At 40.1% G+C, this 22,475-nt stretch overlaps 1 protein-coding gene across 4 annotated transcripts in view; it reads right to left on the reverse strand.

The window, feature by feature from the left end:
- Positions 1 to 15,531: 15,531 nt before the first annotated feature.
- The window catches only part of SYT1 (synaptotagmin 1), a 333,083-nt gene continuing 326,139 nt past the window's right edge, over positions 15,532 to 22,475 (reverse strand). For all 4 annotated transcript variants that reach the window (XM_088055674.1, XM_088055675.1, XM_014248841.2 and 1 more), the window contains one exon: positions 15,532 to 18,642. In XM_088055674.1, coding sequence (XP_087911800.1) covers positions 18,436 to 18,642 — 207 coding nt within the window. In that variant the 3' untranslated portion in view covers positions 15,532 to 18,435. The remainder of the gene's footprint in view (positions 18,643 to 22,475) is intronic.

A 22,475-nucleotide genomic window follows, 5' to 3' on the forward strand; every position in this document is an offset into this window, starting at 1 on the left:
GAAAAGGAAGAAGAGTGTTACTCCTAGTGCTAGGCTTGTTGAAGGAAATGGAGCTTACCTTTTCATTTCTGGTCTGATGAAAAAGGATTTTGATGTTATTTAAGAGGGACTTTTTTTCTCTAAACAGGATAGATCTGCTAGTGTAAGTTTTCCCACAAGAACTCAGCTCAGGAATTTTCAGTGTTTTCTAACTCATGTTCAAGAGAAGTAATGTTTTGGTTAGTTATCTAGACACAGTAAACACTTCTAATTCCTTCCCTGTTCAGTTAGGGTGAAATGGTAGGGAAAGGATTTGAAGTAATTATTTCTTAGAAGGGGAGAGGTGGATTTGGTGGTCATTGCTAAGGGTTTTGGTGTTACTGGAGAGCTGGATATTTTGGAAAACATGCTATTCTAGAATCTGTTTTTTAATCTATTCCTAAATTACTTATTAAAACCAGATGCAGCACAAGATGAATTAGGCTCCCTGTACTTTCCCTTGTCACCACGCAGCCCTCCTATGAGAGCTGTATGCCAGAAGGCCAGGAAGAGGGTAGTCTCACTACAAGCAAGTCCACTTTACAGGAACAAAACCTAATTCCCAAGTTTCTTCACAAATGTAACCATGTTAAATAAAAGATCTGTTCAGGGTTGCATAACTACTTCTGTAGCAATTAGAGAAAACTACATGGAGAAATTGCATTAGTAAAGCATTTGTGTTTCTAGCTCATCTCTCTATAAGGCATTCTTTAATTTTCTGTTAATCTAGTACAAATATAATTGTACAATCCATTTTTCTCTTCAGTACATTTTTTTTCTCATTTGTTGTTTCTCTTCCTAAGTAAAATGAGTGGAGTCAGCTCGACAGGGCTAGCCAGCTTTCTGTAGGCCAGGGGCATGTGATTTGTGGCCTGTATTTGGGAAACCACTGGCATTAAGTGGTTCATAAAATCTGCTTCAGCAGCATGGTGACTAGAGAAGGATGTCAGCCCTCAGGAAGGACCAAGCTGGATGCTGTACTAAGGAGTGGGAGAGAGAAATTCTGTAATGCGCTTGACCACAGTCTGCTAAATCACTCAGAACTCTGGTTGAAACACTGATCACCCTGGACAATGAACCACAGAGTCTTTCTGATTGCTATTTGTCCTGCTCTCTGCCTTGACAGTGAGAAAACAGGATCTCTACCCAGTTTATTTCTAATTATGTATATACTGCTAGATTATGTGAACAGGTGAGGCAAACTTCATTTTGAGCCACAATTTCTGTCTTCAGCAGCCTGGTTACTTGTTAGAGATACTTAGATCTCTCAGCCAAGATGTTCCAGTCAGCTGTTTCCTAGAGGCAGCTGCTCCTCACAGACCTTGCCTGTCCACTCAAGGTGCAGGATGGGGCTGGGGCTACTGGGACCCTGCTGAAGACAGAAACTCTGCTGATAAATTCATGGTGAGTCTAAGTTCAGAGAATTGTAGTGTGGGAAGCAGGCAGCTGGGGAATGAAATCAGAAGCCAGTTCAGCAATCCAATTTTTCAAGAGAGGAAATGAGCCAGCTGAAAGCTTTCTGAAGGAGTCAAAGCGGAGGCCAAGGCAAAGAAAGGGAAGAAAACTTGAAGCCAAGCTGCTGATGCCTCTGTGATCCCAAGCTTGCTTCCTCTCCTGCTGAGGCTGGAGGGGACACACCTAAATGGAGTTGGTGGAGTGCAAAGCCCTGTTTGCAAGCGAGGGAAAAGGGAAGACCCTTGTGACTGCTTGTGGTACCAGGTGAGGTAACTGGGGAGCTGTGTACTGAGTGTAAGGGGCTTCCCTACCTTGATATGGCAGGAGGTGAGCTGGTGAGGTGTCCAGCTCTATTTGTAAGGAAGGTTTTTATGTGTTCTTATTCTGAAATGGGAAATAAAAAAGACTTCTTTGGCTGGGGGGCAGGTCATTTCACAAGGCTGGAAGAGACCAAAACATCTGGGATGAAATCTCATACGTGGCAGCCCTAGGTGTTGGAGAATTACTTTCATACATGTTATGTATATTGCAGTGTCTCTTGGAACTGCTGTTTGAGATAGTTTGTTGTATATCCCATCTGTATTTTTGCAGTCATAAGAGCTACACTTACTTTTTGTATCATGAGATACACAGAACTATTAGCGCTATGTAAAAAAGTGAAAAAATTGTGAGACAAAAACAATCATCAAAACTCCCCAAACCTAAAGGAGCCTTCATTTAAAGGTTGCAGACTGCTTTTAATTGAGGGACTTGCAAGTTTTCCTCAGAAGGAAGAGGTGGGACTTGCCTTGTTTTGCCCAGATGATGACTCACATGCCAGTTTTATTCAAAGGGGAATAAAAATTAATTGTCTGTCTTTCCTCCTACACAGAACATTTTAATGTACCTTGATTACTCAGAGTATATTTCATAAAATAAATGTTGAACAGTTCTACCTAGTCTTTAGGGGCAGAATCCTGAAGGTGTGCAAGGATACGAAGCACTGCTCTCACAACTTCTAAGTTCCACAGGAGCCAGAATTTGGTTGAAGTCATGTCTCTTGACCAGTCTGTTTATTGCCTCCCATTTTCAACATTCTTCTCTTGACCTGCAGTATTAGTTTATGAACTCCATTTCAAATTCCAGTGCTGCAGGTCAGCAGGTGGTGTAGAGGTTTTAAGTAATTCCAGACTGGTTTGGAGTGGGGGTAGATAGGGATGTGTATTGAATCAGACTCAAGTTAGGTGTGGTTTATCTTGATTTTACTCAATTGAAGTAAACCAAATAACAGGGAAAATGTCCTAATATAATTGTAATCAACTTCTGTGAGGTATGGACAGTCAGTGCTGAAGTTATGATTACAGGAAACTAAAACATTAATGAAATTGCAGTTTTGGAGCTGAATCTGTGACCTTTACATGAACAGTAATTTCCAGGATAATTGAATTAGTATATATTTTTAAACAATTTTCATAACTCATTGCTAAACAGTACCTGTGGTTTATTTCGAAGGCTGTGAACATTTTAAACACAGTCTTTTTTACTGCAAATTACTGCTGCAGGTAGAGTTCTTCAGATCTCTATTCATAAAGAGCAGGTGAACCAAAAATCTACTCCCCCACACTCTCCCTTTTTGCTGAAGGCTGAGACAGCAAATTTTTTTTTGTGCTGGGAAACATAAAAGGACAGAGACTCTTAATTTGAAATCCAAACTGTTTTGTTCATTGGTTTTAGGTGAACTTGAAGCACTTGTGGATTACCAGCTAGAAGGGAAGAAAGTCCATCTCATCTTATAGGGGGCTAAACCTGCTCTCTCTGCAGGGCCAATTATAATGTAAAATTTTTTAAAAAAAGTGAATTGCCATCTCATATTTGCAGGTTGACACCAGAGCATTGTTACTGCTCCATTTGTATTCAGTAAAGATTATGGATGTGTATAAGGAAATAATAAAAGTCATAAAAATCTATTGGAGTTACGATCTTTTGTAGCAAGGGCAAAAGCCAAAGAGTAGATAAACACTGTAATCAGAAATTGTAGGACTGCAATATACTGAACTTAGTTGCCTTCTTAGTAATCAATATCTTCTCTTGAGCACCTTGATGGGAATCCGCTGACAGAAAAACTGCAACACTCAAACAGAGTTTGCTCCGTGTTTCCTGGATTTTCATGTATTGCATTAAAACATTTCCAGTCATTATGGAGCTTTTAATACCTAGTACACGAACTTCAGCTTCAGGACATTGTTGTAGCACATACCAAGCAGATACCATGCTTGAGCCCAGAGGTGTGTGTGTTTGTGTGTGCAGGTGTGCTGCTTTGAACAAACATTCAGGCCTCAGTGGAATGGTTCTTTTGAGGTTTTAAAAGGACTAGTATTAGTAGATGAGACACTTCTTTTTACTTTTAATTTTAAGATATAACAACATCAGAAACTTTGATTTCTTTTTCTCCCAAGTTCTCGTTTTCCTTAAGCCTGAGGTTATGGCAGGGTATTAGCAGTGACACCTCTGCTTTTGCAGTGCTTTTCAGATGGGTGTTTATTTCTGTGGATTTGGCTTCCTGGAGCATCTTCCCTGATGCTCCCTCCCAATCTCCCCTCCAGCCCCTTGCTCCCGGTGCATGACTGACATCTTCTGGTGGCATTTCCATACTGCACGGTAGCCTGGACAGCAAATAATGAGGAACATTTCAGGGTCCTAGAGCTTAAAAAACCCCATAACTGCTTTTGTGAAATTGTCTTCCTAAGGTTTGTTTCATAACCCTCAGAATCACTGTCGTCATGTTCTGCTTCATCACCTTATCTACATATGCAAAGTCTTGCTCAAATTCAATATTTGCAGTTATTCCTCTGGGTTTCCTTTGCAGAATTCTTGAGCTTGATGACATAAAAAAAAAGGGGAGGGGGAGGGAAACATTTTAAAAAATAAGTATCAGATAAGATGCATTTTAACTGTATTGTAAAGTCAATGAATTTTAAAAATGTATTTGGCCTCTAACCTGCAGCTTTGGGACTACTATCATGTAACAGCAAAGTCTCATAACCGCACAGGCTTTAGATTCTCATAAATATAATTTCCTTAAGTAAAGCTTAAAGCAATGCTTTTTGGATGCTAGACCAGTGCCTCTGATATTTCTCAGGAATTTACTGAGCTTCTATGCATATATGCACAAAGCAGTGGGAAGGTAGGTATGTGTTTAATTTAAAAGAAGCTGATGGTTTTGTTTACAGGAATTACATTCTAGTCCTTCATCTCCATTCCTCTCTGCATTCCATTCATTCAGGAACTCAGACTGTTTACATGGTCTGCTTCCCTGACATTACGCTAAACCCTGGATAGAAAGATGATTTCTCCAAAGAGGTCTGCATGGGAAAGCCCCCAGATGAATGGTCTGTGGGGAGAGCTGGTGGGAATTGAAAGATTGAGACTGCCAGCATTAGCATGGGTTGTTTGGCAGCAGTACTGAAACAAGGGCTGTTGCTCGTGCTCCAGATGTCTGCTTGCTTCTTAATGTGCTTGAGGACATGGTGTCCTTGGGTCTGGGACATGCCATAGCCACTTAATAGCTGTGTTTATTCCTTGAATTTCATCAAAGTAAACAAAACCTTCTAGAGCATTTTCTCCTCTTAACTCCAACTTCTTGAGCAGACAGTCCCAACCAGAGCTTTGTGTGGTTTCCTGTTTCCAGCAGTGCCACTGCTGTCCTGCAGTACCAGGAAGCTTCAGGACTGATGGAACTGTCCTGCAAGAGCTATCCCATAATTTTAAGTAAGTGAGGTGTCCAACCTCATTCTTTCTTTGGGCCATCACTAATTTTTGGGTGCTTTGCCTGCATGTGTTAACTTGAGTGGACAGAGCTGCCTGTGGTGCATGGTGTCCATCCCTTGATGTTACATGAGAGCTCCATATACAGTACAAGCTGCAGTACCCTTCCAGGCACTTTCCATGTCATATCAACAATCTTTTTTACTTTTTTCCCTTACTATTTGCCTTCCTGAAAGTTTTCAAATGTCTTGTGAAGGTTGCTCAGAACACACCTACCTTCTGCTCCTCACAGAAACCTGAGGCTTTCTCTTCAGACAAGGTCTTCCTGGAATGAAACTAATTACTGAGACAATAAAGTTGTGGGTGAGCATTTCAAATAATCTTGTCTGTTTTCACTATTTACTGCTGGGTCTGGTTTGAGTACAACCTACAAAGCATTAAAAGCATTGGCTCTAAAATCCAAAGATAATGAGATAATGCCCTACTAAAAGGATAATCCATCTCCTCTCTCTTTCTGTAACTATGATGTGGTTTTGATCAGATTGATGTGACCAGCACTCAGCAAGGCTTTACAGCTCTTGCCACAGTCTGACATTACATGAACTTGAAATTAAGAGAGCATGCTGTGCTGAAGTGTAGAATGGGGCCAGCACTGAGAGGGGTTCCTAAACCCCTGCACAGCCACTTCAGAGCTAAGTGCCAGAGTAATGCTTTGTCCCGTGCAGGGCCAGCTTGTCAGAGGGCAGCTTTGAATGGTTTGGGAGAGATCTGTTTTGAAACTGGCATTAAACTGAGGTGTCCACTTAGAGATCTCTGGTGGTGCCCAAGTTCCAGTGTAGTCACTTGAGCTCATTTAGAGAATTATGCTGCTCCCCAAAGCACAAACCTGCTGCCTCGTGTGCGGAATTCTTTCATTGATCAAATTTCTGCTCTGTATACTTGGAATTAAACAGCAGCTACACTTGCAGAAAACTGTATGTGGATACCTAAAGTCAGATGTCTCAAGCCAAATCCTGACCCTCACTAAAAAGTGATCCTCTTTTTTCAGCATCCAGAAGTGCCAGCATTTTCTGAAGAAAGTCTGTTGCAAATTGCCTTCCTAGACAGGTCATTTTAGTTCTGCAGTCAGTAGGTAGCAGAAATCCATTTTTCTTCCTTTGTATGGAAAACAGATTTTTAAAAACAATTTGTAAATATAATTGAATTATTAATTATTTAATATGTTTAAAAACATTCATAACTATAGTCTCTGGACACTTGAAACCATGTCAGTCCAGCTCCAGCTGAACTGGAGAATTTCCTGTGATTTGTAATCCATTAATTCCTCTCAAACTACTCAGCAGCATCCTGAGCAGATTGAAAAGTCTTCCACCTTCTTTATAAATGATGAATCTGTGGTCAGGCAGTTTCCACGACTGCAAATGTAGATTTCTCTTCAGAAATCTTCTGCATGCTGTATTTTACAATTTTTTGTATAATTGCTACTGGATAGGAGGAAGAAATACAGCAAGTTTTCGATTCAAGTGACTTCTGAGCTGAGTGAGAAATGGTCTTAACTTAGTCCTCACTAATTGTTACTGGCTGATTCTGAAGACCACAGATTTAACACACCTGCCAGGTTCAGAAACTGTGCACAGCCCCACAGTTATCACACCTGGGTTGCTCTCTGCTTTCCTCATCTTCCACAAAGTGGAGCTACAGCTGCACTAAGAGAAGGGAATGTGGAAAAACAATTTAAGCATAAGGAAATAATATTCTGCAGTGAAAAAAAAAAGTTGAAGCTTGACAGCTGAAAGTGAAGGAGAGATAATTCATCAATCTAGCTTTGCAATGCTCTAGATCCAGAAATCATAGAGGCTTCTCATCTTAATCCATCTTGAGTGAGCATTTAAGTGCGTGTATGGCTTGTGCATGGCATACCCTTGCTTTGCCATGGCACAGACCTTACTGGGAATGTGTTTCCTGTGGGAGACAGCGGCCGGTTTTCAAAACTCTGGTTTCATTTGCAGGTAGAAACAACTGGTGACATGCACCACTGAGGAGTGGTGTCTGCTTTGTACTGTAACCAGCCACAAGATACTGTGCAAGCAGCTTGGTGAAATCTCTAAAAACTCCTCACTGATGCTTTACAGCCAGGTGAGAGTGCCCAGATATTCTTGAAGTTTGAGCTCTGTCAGGACCAAAACTCTGACCACTGCTGCAGCCTTGTGTGGCCCTGTGTGACCTGATATCAGATAAGGGGCATTGAGTTGCTGCCTACGGAAGTATAATAATGCTTGCCACCTCATCACCAAAATAATTCTTCAGATATGATGGGCAAGGTTTATACAACACATTGAAAATAAGTTACCTAAGTTCCTAATTAGGGAATTAATGGCCTTGTTAATATATGACTCTGTTACATATTACCTACAAAATGATTTTCCTCAAATTCTCAAAGAGCAAAAGATTTTAGTTTCCTACTTATATGGAACAGAGGCAGCAGACACATAAATTACATAGGATTTGCTGAAAAAAGGCCAGTGAGAAGTAAAACCTGATCATCACACTGTAGCATTCTGCCAGTCAGGCCATTAAGTACTTAATTAGCTCCTAAGCACACAAGAAGTTCAATTAACTAGGATAGTAAACCTGACCAAAAACCAGCTGCAGTTGTAGTTGTAATCAGAGAAGATTTTGAAAATGCAGCTGTGAAACGGAAGAGACAATACATCCAACCATGGGGCATAGACAAAGGCAGTGTTTCCTCCAATTTTTATTGACAAAAACAGCAAAGATGGATTTGCCATCTTTCTATGAACTGATGTTCACTGATGGAGGTGAGAAGCTTGAGGGATGAGAGCTAGTGACTGATGGAATCGTGGGACCGATGAGATTAATCAAAGAATAGTTTGGGTTGGATGGCCTCTAAAGGTCATCTCACCTGACTGCCCTGCAGTAAGGGCATGGGTTCCAACCTGACCTTGAATGTTCCCAGGGATGGGGTATCTACCATCTCCCTGGACAACCTGTTCCAGTGTCTCACCACCCTCATTGTAAAAAAACTTCCTTCTTTGTGTGTAGTCTGAATCTATCCTCTTCCACTTTAAAATCATTGCTCTGTCCTATTGCAATAGGCCCTACTAATGTCTGTCCTAATCTTTCTTACAAGTCCCTTAAGTATTAAAAAGTCACAATTAGGTCACCCCATAGTATTCTCTTTTCCAGGCTGAACAATCCCAATCCTCTCAGCCTTTCCTCATAGGACAGGTTCTTCATCCTTCTAGTCATCTTGGTGGCCTCCTCTGGAGTTGCTCCAACAGATCCATGTCCTTTCTGTGCTGGGACCTCAGAGCTGGATGCAGCACTGCAGGTGGGGTCTCACCACAGCAGCAGAATCCCCTCCCTCACCCTGCTGGCCACACTGTGTGCAGCCCAGGACACGATTGGCTTTCTGGGCTGGGAGTGCCCATTGCCAGCTCAGGTCCAGATTCTCATCCATCACTATCCCCACTTTCTTCTTGGCAGAGCTGCTCTGAATTCCTCCATCCCTCAGCTTGTGCTGTTACTGGGGGTTGCCCAACGCAGGTGCAGCACCTTGCACTTGGCCTTGTTGAACCTCATGAGGTGCCCATGGGCTCATTTCTCCAGCTTGTCCAGTCCCTCTGGGCAGCATCCCATCCCTCAGGGGTGCCAACTGCACCACTCAGCTTGGTGCTCTCTGCAAACCTGCTGAGGGTGCACTCGATCCCTCTGTCTGTCAGCGGTGAAGACACTGACCTGTGCTGGTCCCAGTGCAGAGCCCTGAGGGACACCCCTTGTCACTGACCTCCATTTGGATATTGAGCTGCTGACCACTTCCCTCTGGCTGTGACCATCCAACCAATTCCTCATCACCTAACAGTCCATCCACCAAATCTCTCTCTTCAGCTTAGGCAGTAGGATGCTGGACATCCCTACACTTCAGATGCTCTGGCTTCTTGCTCTTATATTTACCAGTAAACTTCTGACCTTTCTCCCTTGAATGCCTTTTAAACCAAGTGGGAAGGAAGGGGCTCATGCAAAATCCAGTACAAGTTGAAGTCAGTTGCTCCTCATCAAGACCTTCCTTTTTTCCTCCTGCAAAAGTCTGGGGAAGGAGAAGACCTGACTTGGTGTCTTTGCTACACACAGAGTACTTTTTAAACATGGAAAAACTGCCTGCAAACTAAGGAAATAGCTCACTGCTCCTTACAAAGTCCTTGGTTGCTCTTATTACACCTTGGGCCAGGTTTGGACAGTATTCTCCAGGCAATCTCTGGGAGCCAGGTGCTATGAGTCAGTTATTTTGAGGTATTATCCAGACCAGTAATTTCCAATGCAGGATTTTTTCCCCCCCCCGTGATAAGTACCCTGTGGCTGTGTTACCAGAGATGTTGAATCATGTTGCGTGACAAGGAAGAGACCATGTTGCTGCTAATAAGACCAAATTCACTCCATGGATAACTGTTTTAGATAATTAACAGGATAAAATGTTTTCATTATAGTCCAAGTACTTCAGATGAAAAGGATACAATTCTTGCAGGATTTTGAAAATTACCTAGCTCTGCTAACCGTGTCACAGTAAGTGGCTGTTCTACTATGTGGGAAACATATTGTAATGAGATGAGCAGGGAATGGCATTAATCTTCTCTCTCTCTCTTTTTTTTTTTTTTTTTTTTTTTTTTTAAATTAAGGAAGAGTATAGCAATCTTTAAGGAAATGAAGATCCAGATGCTTTTGAGTAAGATGATTTGGCTGATGATAATATATTTGTTTATCAAATTATGTCAATGATAATTTCAGATTTGCAGTGTCAAAAGCTATGATCTTTAAGACCTTTGCTATGGTTTCAGAATTTAAATAGCTGGCATTTGCAGTGCAGAAATTCTCAGATGCCCTGACTGTGGGCCAGAAGTGTGTGTGCTACAAACCCTAGGAAAAGTGAACAAGGCAACAGTGTGGGTATAAATGAAAGAGGAATGTGGTATTTGCCATGTAATGCACTCATCAGGGAATGGTGTATTACTGCTTACACAGGGAGGAGACTTAAGGTGGGGTGCTGGGGAATACAGAGTGCCAGTGCATACCTGTATTTATCAGCTGCTAGCCAAGGAACACGCTGTGTAATTGTGTGAGGATGTGAAATATTTTGTCGTGAAGGAGCTCCTTATCTATCCTTGAACATATCAAGAGTGTGAGAGGATTTATGGAGCTGTCATGAAGGAGATAATGAATGCACACACACACACAGAAGAGTGAAGGCACTATAAAACCATTACCTAGGCTGGCAGGAGAATGAAGGAGTTGCCTGATAATGCTTTTAAGTTGCTTATTCTTTTAATGCATTTTAACATCTAGATTGCAGTGAAGTTGGCTTCTGCATTGCCTGTATTGACATTCTGTTTATGGTTTGCTGTCCATTCTGTAGACATTAAAATGTGAATTTTTCTTTAAGATAACTGATAGTGGGTATGGGATAGTGGTCTGAACAAAAGTTTGTTCCACACGAGATTCTCTTAAAAAGAGAATGTGGGTCAAATAGGCCAAAGTCAGGTCATGAGCAGGGGCAGTCCTCTTAGCATGTAATCAGAGAAGTATTAGTACTGCTAACTTCAGAAAAGGCTGGCAAGAGGCTGGTGAGACTCATGTGCAGCCCAGAGTGATTGTTTAGCCATCTGAGTTATAATGCAGTGGGTTTCTGTTATGGTGCCAGGCAGGGAGAGTGTTTTTCCTCTCTTGGGGAAAGGTTACAGGAGGTTTTGTAAAGGCACTTGAGATGATGAAAGTTGTGGTGGAAACTGATGATGAAAGTCATGGTTGGAACTGATTTATAATTTCTTATAAATCAGGAATAAAAATCAGGATAAAAGGAAAAAAAAAATCCCCTCATTTTACCCAGTCCATCATATTTCTTCTTCGATTAAAGTGCCACTACACTTCTTTGGAGTGCTGGTGTGACTCTCCATTGCTAATAAATTGCAGAATACGATCAAGAAGAAAAGTATACTCTCAATGGCCTAAGTAGGGAAGGTAGGTTTTATGCTGTGGGAAGTGAATGAAACACTGTAGCATCTTTGTAGTTTATATTCTGAAACAAGTATCAACTGGTTGCAAAGGCTTTTGCAACTCAGTGTTTTTCCCTGAGCTCACGTTCCTAAGAGATTGTTAGGAGCTATTGCAGAGTGGCTGAATAAACTTCAGAAAATTGGCTAGGCAAAAGTGCAGCAAAGGAAGCATCAAGAACAATCAAGAAGGGAACAGCTTGTATTCAGCTGGATTAGGGGACACAGTAAATACAACATAATAGCAAACATGGCATCAGAAGTTCAGTTAGAAGAGATCTTGTGGCTCTATCGACAGAACAGGGACATGGGGAAAGACAAAAACATGTAAGACCTGGTGGGTTGGGGCTATATGGCGAGAGAGAGAGAGATTTGGTCCTCCGACCTGCAAGCAATTTCTTCCTGTATTTTTGCCAGTTTATTCCTCTGTGTTATCTGTACTTCAAAAAATGTCAATTGGAGAAGCGTGCTTTCTTGCTTGCTGTCATTGCATTACTAATTACAGCAGATTTAATTATGGTCACAGCGCTCAAACCTTTCAGGCAGCTATTTGTTTGTGTTAAATCCAAGGAGTGAGAGCATTAACCAATTCTCCTCATGACTGGGCTGGAGTGGGAAAGCTAATTCTTTGTGTTAGGAAAAATACTCTTTTCAGAAGCACGGAGCAAAGCAAAAATAATAACCTGAATTGTCTCAGGTTTTTATTCTGGAGACTTGGAAGGCTCAAAGACAAAGCAAAGTGTGACTTAAGCAGGACTCGACTCTGGTACAAATCTGTACCTACTTTTTCTGTAGTATAGCAGAACTCTGGATAGCTAGGATACATTTTTACTCACTAGCCATAAATTTTTATTTTTTTTTCTGTTCACTTATATTGTCTCCATAAATGTCTTTTTCCTCCTCAAGACTGGATCTTTTTAGATTTACTTTTCAGAGTTTCTTTCTGCCAAGGACTCCCTCAAATCCATTTTTATACCCTGTGGTTCAGCTACAAAGACTTACCTGATTCAGCTGCCATGGCAAACTTTTTACTCTACACAAGACCATAACACAGCTCTTAATGGGATAGCATCTTCCAGTTTTTACAATAGATATGTTCCAAGGTTTAGTCTGGTCTTTGAAAAGCACTTTGAGACATTTGAATGGAGGGTGTGATGTCTCAGTGGCAGCAGTCCCACACTGAAGCCAGGCAGCATCCTGGCATTGGTACAAGTGCTGTGCAGGGACACAGAGCATCTTCTGTCCATGTGTGAAGTATGTTACCAATAAACATATTCCAGATAACATATATGAAGGCTAAATATGTATATGAGGATTGTAATTTGAACATCCTTTGTGTACTCAAAGTTTATCAGAAGATTTCATTACCTTCTTAGAGACTACTGAGAAGACAAATTATTTTTCTGGAAGTAACTCTTGTACAAAAAAAGAGGTTCTGCCTTCATTTGTCTTAGTGGCTTGACTAGCACTCTTACCTTCTAATTGGAGATCATCTTTAGAGATATTTTTGGAAGTACTGTTCAAAAATTTCTCCAAATATTTGGGTGATCAGTAAGATTTGAATTGAAATGCCTGTCTTGGTACTTGATTCTCAATATATGAAATTAGAGATGGCCTCATAATTTAGATTTGTTCCAGCTGAAACAATTCTAAACCACAGGTAAAGTTTGCCAACTCATTCGTCTGTTTTCTAGATCACTAATAAATGTTCATCTGCAACAATGAACCTCTTTAGCATCTCACCCTTAATCATACACTATGTTGAAATTTGACCATTTAATCTTCATTCCATGAAAAGGACACTGTGAGTCACTCTGATTATTTGATTTCCTTGATAACCTTCCATCACTGATTACCCATTAATCAGTGTCAGATCATGGTGTATGGCTAGAGAGAAGTGAAACTAAGAAGTTTGATGAAGCAGGGAGTAAAAGCCAATTAACAATTTAGCCATTTATTACGTATTCTGGAGAGTTGGTTTTAGAATTCTTAAAACTGAGTTAAACAATAGAGGCAATCTTGTATTTTAATAAAGAAACATATAAAAGCTGCATTGAGTCTGACTATTACAGGAAAAATAAAAGGTTGCCATGAAAAAAAAAACATCTTGGGGAGTTTCATGAATAAAGCTGTTTTGAGCAGGATGCAAGTTACTGAGGCTGTCTGTCTTTCACCAGAACAAGAGGATGAGAATGTTTCTGAGTAAGTGTGAAATAATTGACTTCAGCGTTGCATTCTGGGTTCCAGCCTGTCAGGCTTTCAATCGGGATTAACAGCCAGGAATCCTCCTCCTTGTGATGAATGGTCCAGGAGCTCAATCTGGAACTCTTCAATGACAGATCCATGTCATGGTTTTGGAACAAATTCTTGGTGCCAGTGGGCACTGCTGCTCCTTAGGAAAACCATGAAACCTTCTAGGCAAAGGTACATGTTTGTGAACATAATGGACAAAGGAACTTTCCCTGGGCTCAGGGGGAATGCAAGCAAATTTAGGTCTGTGCAGGACTGTGGGATAATTTTGAATAGGAGAGCAGAGACTATTTTTGCCACTTTTGTGCATTGGTCTTTTGTTTTTGAGGAAAACTGGTGTCAGCTCCATTTGGTGCTATAACATCAGGCCATCATCACCTACTGTGTGCTCTCTTTGTTGTATGTAATAAGACAGTACAAAGATTTGAAATTAAATGTGAACTGTCAAACTGATGAGACTGGTTCTGTCAGAAGATGAAACTCTTCATTTGGTAGGGTAGGTGTATTTTGTTTTGTTTATTTTTTTGCTAAATAGCTGTTCAAAATCTCAGCATGTTACCACAGAGTGCATGCACAGAAAAAAAAAGACTGTATTAGCTGTACCCTCCACCTTCACTCCAGAAGCATAGAAGAGCTATTTTCACTTCCCTGATTTATTTGGCCTCTTTATAAGCTCCATGAAGGACATCTAGATCATCCCCTAGTTTGTAGAACTTTCTTTTTTATCTTGAAGATAGCATAATCTTGACATACATCTCTGCATGGCTCATGTCTGAATGTTGCTGCAGGTGTCGGTCACATAGAACTACATAGAGTTTGTGTCCTCTGCACCAGTTTGTCATGTGCTTTTGGAACTACATTTTGATAAAATAATAAAAGTATTCTCTATATTGAAGATAAAGATTTGGTACATATCAGGTAAAGGTTATGAAGGCTGCTTAAAAATTTTGGTAGTATGTCAAGAAAATGTCTTTTTCATACTTTATTCAATGCCTGGATGAGCAACAGTGCTTGAACAGGTACTGAAAATGAGGGCTGGATGTGCATTCCATAGGTTCCTGTTCTGAAAAGAAGGTCAGTATGTGTAAAACTGAACTGACAGCCTGGAGTGGAAATGTTAAAGCATAAATAAATAAAACAAAGCTGTTAGAGTAATCAAGAATAAACTGTTTTAATTTTTTCTTTGCATAACTAACAGGCAATTAGCTTTCATTGACTCATGATGTGAAGAGTGATCGAGAGACAGACACTTTGGTAACAGTCTGACAGTTGGGAAAAATGTTTTTCTTGACAGTTGATTAGGGGTTAAACGAACTGAATAAAATTGGTAATTTTTGCTGCTTTCCCCACTTAGTATAATAGTTATTATATGAAGCATTTTTCCTTACATTAGTTGTAATGACTGACTTTAACTGATTACTCTGTTGAAAGAACTGGTTTTGATTGACAAAGATGTCTCAAAGATGGTATTCGTAAGAGCTGCAAAGATGGTTGGTGCATACAGAACCTGCAATACCTTCTCCCTGCTACCCCTTTCCCCCATAGTTTAAGCACTTATTTAATGATCTTTAGTCTACAAGAGTTTTAATTTTATGGTCATCTTAGAAGTAGCACTTGGATGTAGGTTAAAATATACCATCTCTCTCGTAATAAAAACTTCAACCACGCTTTAGCACAATTGTCTGGAATACTGATGCGTAGACAACTACTTGGGAGTTTTTGCCATGGTCATGTTTTGATAGAGGATGATGGTTTTTGAGGCAAATAATCAGGCTCCTGGGTAAACAAGGTAATAGTGCTTCATCTGCAACAGAGGTGGTGAATTCATCGACTGTAGAGCTGCTGGCTGTGACTGTCTTACTGATGAAAGCAGCTTTTCACAGCCCCTCGAAACGTGCTGTGCTATTTCACTTGTGACACTTCAAAGTCTGTGATTGTGTGAAAGTCCTGGAGTGAAATGTCTTTTCAAAATTTTAGATCAAAAAAGAAATGCCAGAACATCAACAGGAAATAAAACATTTTTATTGAATATCTGTGTAATATGTATGTTTAACGACAATTGGAAAACTCTACTGTGGGGAGTCACTACACAAAGTGAAACAAAATATAAACCACCTCATCAAAAATGAAGGTAAAATACGGCTAAAGTTGTCAGCTCGCGGGCCACGAGCGATATGGCAGGATAAAACACCCCAAACATTTCTACAAGATACAGAGAAAACCCACACAGAGAAACACTCAAGCAGGCAGTAAATATACACAAAGGCAACTAGGATCTTTCTACAGCATCAGATTCTAATACTTCACACAGCTTTGTCAGAAAGGTACATGTGGCTTCTTTGAGGATGAAAAATGTCATCTTGGTCACATGGCAGGTTCAGTCTCTGAGAATCATTGTACCTTACAAACCAGTTCTAGGGTGACGATCAGTCTGGCAGTGTAGGAAGAGAAAGCATTAAGAATACCTTAACACAGTAAGTCAGTCCTGGCACTTTGAACCTGCAGCTATCCTGAATGAAAAACTGAAAGCCTGGAGACCATGAAGCTCTTAGGCTGGAAAGCTGACTGTCTACTTCTTCTCTTTGGTGGGGTTTGGTCCTTAAGGATAAGATTTTAAAATATTCCAGCTTGATGCTTTGCATGTATGTGCCTGTTTTATCAGAAAATGTCTCGCTTGTGTTTTTTCTATGTTTCATGTAAAAAAGAAAGAAAATGGATCTTGCTATTCTCACTTTTGGAGGTGGGGAGAGATACAGGCTTTTATTCTCCTCCCAATAGTTTTACCCTCAAAGTACTGAAAATCAGGGGTGCTTGGCCATCCCTGCACTGACTTCTGAGACTGTCACACCTCTCCCAGAAGCAGAGCCTTGAGGGAGGCTGTGGAATTTAGTTTGCAGTGCACAGTTCTCTGATTACATTCATCTTTGTTAGACACAGAAGACTGATAAGAACAGTAATGGTTAATTCTCATGCCTCCCTCCAAAAGCAATAGCATTTCTCCATTTCTAGGGTCGTTTGCATTGCTGAAAATAATGAACTCTTTAAAGCGTTATAAATATATTCACAGCTTGGAAAGATAAGCGAGGGGCCTCCAAGGACGGTACATGAGCTAGAAGTGATGCCCTGAATGACTTGATGAGATGGTACAGCGGAGGGGCCATGCTGGGGAGCTGTAAGATGACTCTACGGGAAAGCAGCAGGGGCGAGGGCGCTTGGAAACGTAGAGTATTGCACAGGGCTTGACAAAATGCTGCGTGGTCAACCCATTCACAAGAGCATCCTTGTCCCCTGCATAGCTCTCCAGTTCTACATTGGTCCGTAACAACTGGAACTGCTTGTGCTATGCGTTCCTTCGGCAGTGCAGTAGAAGGGAATGGCAGTATTATTACAATATCACTACGGAATAAATTGATTGCTATCCACTGAGAAAACTACATTTCTAAGCACACACGGCAGTCACAGTGATACACAGAGCAGTCTTTCAAGACTCTTATGGAATGACTAATAGCTTCATAATAGTGCCATTTACTACATAATAACATTTAAAACATTTAAAAACTCCTCCTGAAACGAGCATCTAGTATACAGAAGAGGTTGCTTCAGTTTTCTAGAACTTGTTCTTTGTTTTCACTTTTTTTTTTTAAAGGACAAATTAAAACTTAAGTATAAATAGTATATAAAAGGTCACTAGCTGTTCTCTTTTGGCTTACTTTGAAGTGCATTTAGAACTATGGCTAAATTTTGTCATCTTCTGATGGGATTACAATACTGTCTGTTTACCATGAAACTATTTTGTATAATAAACTCACACGGCTGTGTCTAAAAAATATTCTGCATTCCTTCTAATCTGAGTTAGTATCATAAAATATTTTGTTACAAAGTCTAATGTGCAAACTCATTATAATGTGAAATCATGGATGGAATTCACAGTATGCAAATTTTGTATAAAGGTGATAATGGAGAGCTACTCTTGTTTTCATGGCAGCATCTTACTACTGCTGCATCTCCCTCTTCCCACTCCCTGCACAACTTCTGCAGTGGTCTGTCTTCATATGTTAGATGAAATTGTTGCCTCCTGTGGAACTGCTTCCTCAACTTTCAATCTAAAGCCATTTCAGTCTGTTATGTGTTTGCTTTGGAATATATACAAAAAAATTATATCCTGGCTTCTGGCTACATCTCCATGAGGTCAGCCATGGAATTGCTCAGATCATGCTAAGTTTCCTGTGAAAGAAGTCTACCCAATTGGATTTGCCCCTCCAAGATTCACTGTGGACGTGAAGTGTGTGTTATTAGGATGGTCCAGTTGAAAGCTCAGATTTAAGTTGTCCTTTAAGATGTCAGTGTAACACTACTAGTGCCTTACAAGTTGGATATTTTTTTCTGGAATGCAGACGATACAATAGTTACCCTATAATATAGTATCAGCTCTCCTACATCTCAGTCAATTTACATAATTTAAAATAGAACATCTTATTAAAAACATCTAGATATACACAGATTAGGAAACGCTTACAACATACAAATACACAAACTAGAAATAAATTCTCAGCATACTGGTGTATATATACAACTGTGTGATACAATAAATAATTTCTGTCATGCTCTATCTACACATCATATTGCTTAAAAGAAGAGTAGATCTGGGGCGGGCAGTGGTGAAATGAAGCGCCTTTAAAAGGCTCTCTACATTTAAATTTGTGCAAATTAAAACGGGAATTTTAAAGTACAACTGATCTGTGTCAGGAACACATGGCTGGAAATGAAAGGACCCATATTACTGAGGTATTTACAGATACTGGCTAAAGAGCACTATGTGGGCAAATGCAGAAAGGCTTCTTCTTCATCTTTTTCTTTTTCTTCTTCATAATTTAATTTAATTTAATTTAATTTAATTTAATTTAATTTACTTCTTGACTGCCAGCATGGCATCTACCTCCTCCTCGGGCTGTAGGGTGTGCCACTGTGCAATGGGCCGCCGGGGGTTGGCCAGCATGTCTGACCAGTGCCGCAGCTCCGCGCCGGTGCTGTTGTAGCCCACAAAGACTTTCCCGATGGCATCGTTCTTGCCAATCTTGTCATAGTCCAAAACAGTCACAACAATTTGCACTTTCTGTAATGAGACAGAGAAAGAGCAGCGAACATGACAGTAAGGGGAAGGTTGGCAGGGATGAATGTGGGGATAGCCAGCCATGGAGAAGTCATGAAGGGGGAAGTGTGCGACAGCTGGAGTAGATTCCCCTAATGAGAAGCAAATCCAAACTTCTGTTTTTGCTTCTTGTGAGCCTTCCAAATAAAATCAGGTTTACAACCTCCCTGTTAGCTTGCAACTTGCCCCCTTGCATTGAATAACTTCATACAGAAATAGAGGTTGATTGTTTTTCCTTTAACAGATTAACAACTTAGGGTAAATTAATTCAAAAGTGCAATTTTACATACCCTTATTTTTTAAGTAAATAAGTTAACAACTAAAGTTCTGAAATGGCTCTATGTTTGCAATGCTGTACTCTATTCTGTTAGTTGTTTTTCTACTTCTTAACAACTCTTACCCATCCATGTAGTATGCTAGTCAGGTATTTTCAGATAAATTCAGAAGATGGCCCTTAAGGTTACTGTATACATAGAAACACGTGTTCTCATCTCTATGCACATGTGTGTGCACACATACAAGCATGTGTATATACCATGTATATTCTGTGTATTCACAGAGAAATCTAGAAAACAGGCTGGGTGCTTAAGGGAGTTGGAATGGATGTTTAAACCCCTGTTGTCTCGGAGCTCTGACACACTGGCACGGCCTCTAATGAGCTGATGCTGGAGTGCCACTTCTATAGGAATGGTGACCTCTGGTAAACAGGTTTAAACAAGTCCCACATGGTCTGTGAGCCCATCTGTCACAGCACACAGACAATTTTCCATCCATTTAGGCTGGGACACACTGGGAAGTGTTTGAGCCAGGCATTTATGCTTGTAGTTGTGTGCACGTACACACTATTCTCATCTTTCAGGTCTCTAATATTTGTCAAAAGAGCACAGACAGCTATTCCTTCACTGGAGTGTTGTTCTTCCCCAACAGCACCTAAGACTTGCACAGTCTTGGGCTGATTTTACTAAATTTTAAACACTTCTCCTTATAGAGCTTTATTTTTAATGATGAACATACAGTTCTTTTCCTGATTCCAGTGCCAGATTCCTGAATAGAAGGAAGAAATTTCCTGAAACACATTTCCAGAAAGATCTTCTATTCTCTAGAATTAGGTTTTTGATATATCTACAATCTGGACCTCTTACTAGAATGATTAATTTCAGGGCTTGCAGTAGGATTATCTTGTAAAAGTAGCAAGACCAGGGTCATGAGATTTATTTTATAAAGTCCATTTCCTTACAGGATTGTACAGTTCACTGAGCCAGAGAAAGAGATGATTCCAACAGGCACTAAAGTATTTATATAGTTGCTGATGACAAAAGTATACATTGAACTCAAGATTTTCCCTCCCCAGAGCACTCATGATAAAAGGCAATATTCTGAAGCAGATATTTCTAGGTGCCAGAATTACATTTCAGTGTTGCTGTTTGAAATACACTCACTTTTAATGCTACCTCCCTAAATGAACACTTCTGTTTTAGAAGCACAGTACACTCACAGATATAAAAATTAAGCATGAGACTATTTTTTTACACTACAAAAAAATGCTTGCCTGCTGCCCCTAGAAGCTTGGGGATAGTTATTACTGGATATTTTTTTTTTTAATGTTAATCATAAGACAAAAATGAGCACTGTAAATGAAGGACCCTTTTCTTTGCTCTACAAAGACGTAAGAACAACCAGCTCAGATAATTAACTTGGAGATGATGCTCCCCTCGTGATCTCTGAACTAAACCTACAGAGAAATGTGAGCATCTCTTTGCCTTTGTATTACATATTAAAGGAGCAGCTGCATGGCAAAACCCAAGAGGTGCTAGCAGAAAGCCCTGCCTCTCCTAATAAACACTTGGATTAGCAGTTTCCACGGTGTGATTAAGCCCTTTGGACTGAGAGGGCCCGGGGACACTGCTGCCTACAAAGGCAGTCTGTTTTGCATGTGGCAAAATATGTGCCTGATCTGCTAGTGCTGATCTGACTTTCCTAGTAATGGGGTTCTCCCATTACCCTTGAAGACATCACTTTCTCTCTCTTAAGAGCCTGAACCCATAGTCACTTTTAAATTGTTGAAAATGTTAATGCTTGGCTCCTTTAAAATTATACAGATATACTGTTATTGACCTGCTTTTCCCTCCACGACCTCTCTTTGTTCTCCAACAATCAAGAAACTTGTTTAACCATTATTTTTTGACAGCGAAAGTTTGCTTAATGACTTTTACATGAATAGCACATAAGTCACATTGATTCCTACCATATTAAGTCTAAATAACATTTAAAATGTTTTTCTAATGATGAAATCACTTCAGTATCCATGATGAAGCAACTTCTAAATTTAGTCTTTTATGACTAACTCAAAATACATTGGCAAATGACCGAAGTCCATAATTGCAGATTTAAAATTGGGGCTATATAATAGTCAAGTAGATAGCTAAAAAAGTCATTCTAATAAACTTATAAAAAACAAAGAAGGCAAAAATTTAAACCTCTAAACCACAATACTTTTAAAATAAACTATATCCACCTCAAAAAATGAGTTAGAATTAGAAGGCAAAATGGTCAAGTACCAAGAATGCATCTAACAAAGGTGCATGCCAAAGCTTTGACAGGGTAATTTGGAGACAACCATTCCAGCTCCTCAATCCTGTCCCTATTTGGAAATCAAGATACTTGTTGCCTAAACTTGATTTGATTAATCTCTTTTTGTCTCTGGGTCTTTGATCCTTGTTATGAAATCTTTCACAAACACACAGACCAACCTTCATTAAAATCAAGGGAAATTAGCCCCCTCTGGATTTCCTGCTTTTTGATTCCTAGAATCCATAGACACCTGTTCATGCAGTAGGGCATGAAGAAATTCTAAATGGACAAGTGATGCATCCAAGTCACTGTGCCCATGCTTCACCTCGTCTAGTTTTGTTATCTTTTTTAGTACCAAGTCAGAAAAATGCAAGCACAGTTTTACTTGAAAGGTAGGACTTGGCTCCTGGGCTTCTCTCCAGCCCATTTGCTATCAAAATCCAAGATACAAAATGTGGAAATCCATACTGTGCTCTCATCTAATGAAGAGGGGGCTCCAAGTTTTGTCCGAGGAATTTAAACACATTAAAACTTTTAAAACTACAAGTTTAAAAGCAAGGCACCTAATTTATACCATGACCTCTCTTACAATCCACAGAAGGTATACACAGATGTTTTAAATGACAGTCATTTAAACTGGGAGGCTCCTGAAAGGACACTTTCCCCACTCAGCTCCACCCAGAAAAGCTGTTGTGTTGCTTAACATCTCCACAGTCCTGTGGCTCCATGGCCAGGTGAGAAGCCAGCATGGAGTTCTTTTCCCACATGCTTCCTTAGATGGTTAAAAAAAGCTTCTCTCTTGAGATAAAAGACAGTTAACATCAAAAGAAGTTAATTCTCCTTCATGAGAGATGGTTTGCCTCCTAGTAGCTCAAAGATAGGGAACTGAGTCCCTGAAAAAAAGTTACATGATGCTTTTTGTCCTGGTATTTCCCACTGCTAATGTAGGAGACTTCCATCTCACTCTGCTGACTCCTGAGACTTAATTTTAGGTACGGAGCTCTGGAAGTAGCATCTGGACAACTACTGGAGCTCTCCTGAGCCACTAAGAGAACAGGTACTGCAGTACTGACCCCTGAGATTCTCAAATGCCTTCTTCCAAGGGAAAAAGTTTTCAAAGTGTAGTGAAGAACTGAAAAAAAGCTGTGTAAGAATTAGGTGTTTTACATTAAGGGGGTATTGCAGTGCTTTCAAAAAACAGGGCAAATAAATGCATATGGAACACA

This window comes from Pseudopodoces humilis, chromosome 5 (assembly GCF_049639895.1).
Source record: "Pseudopodoces humilis isolate 2021_Gansu_Grassland_sample_001 chromosome 5, ASM4963989v1, whole genome shotgun sequence".
Lineage (NCBI taxonomy): Eukaryota > Metazoa > Chordata > Aves > Passeriformes > Paridae > Pseudopodoces > Pseudopodoces humilis.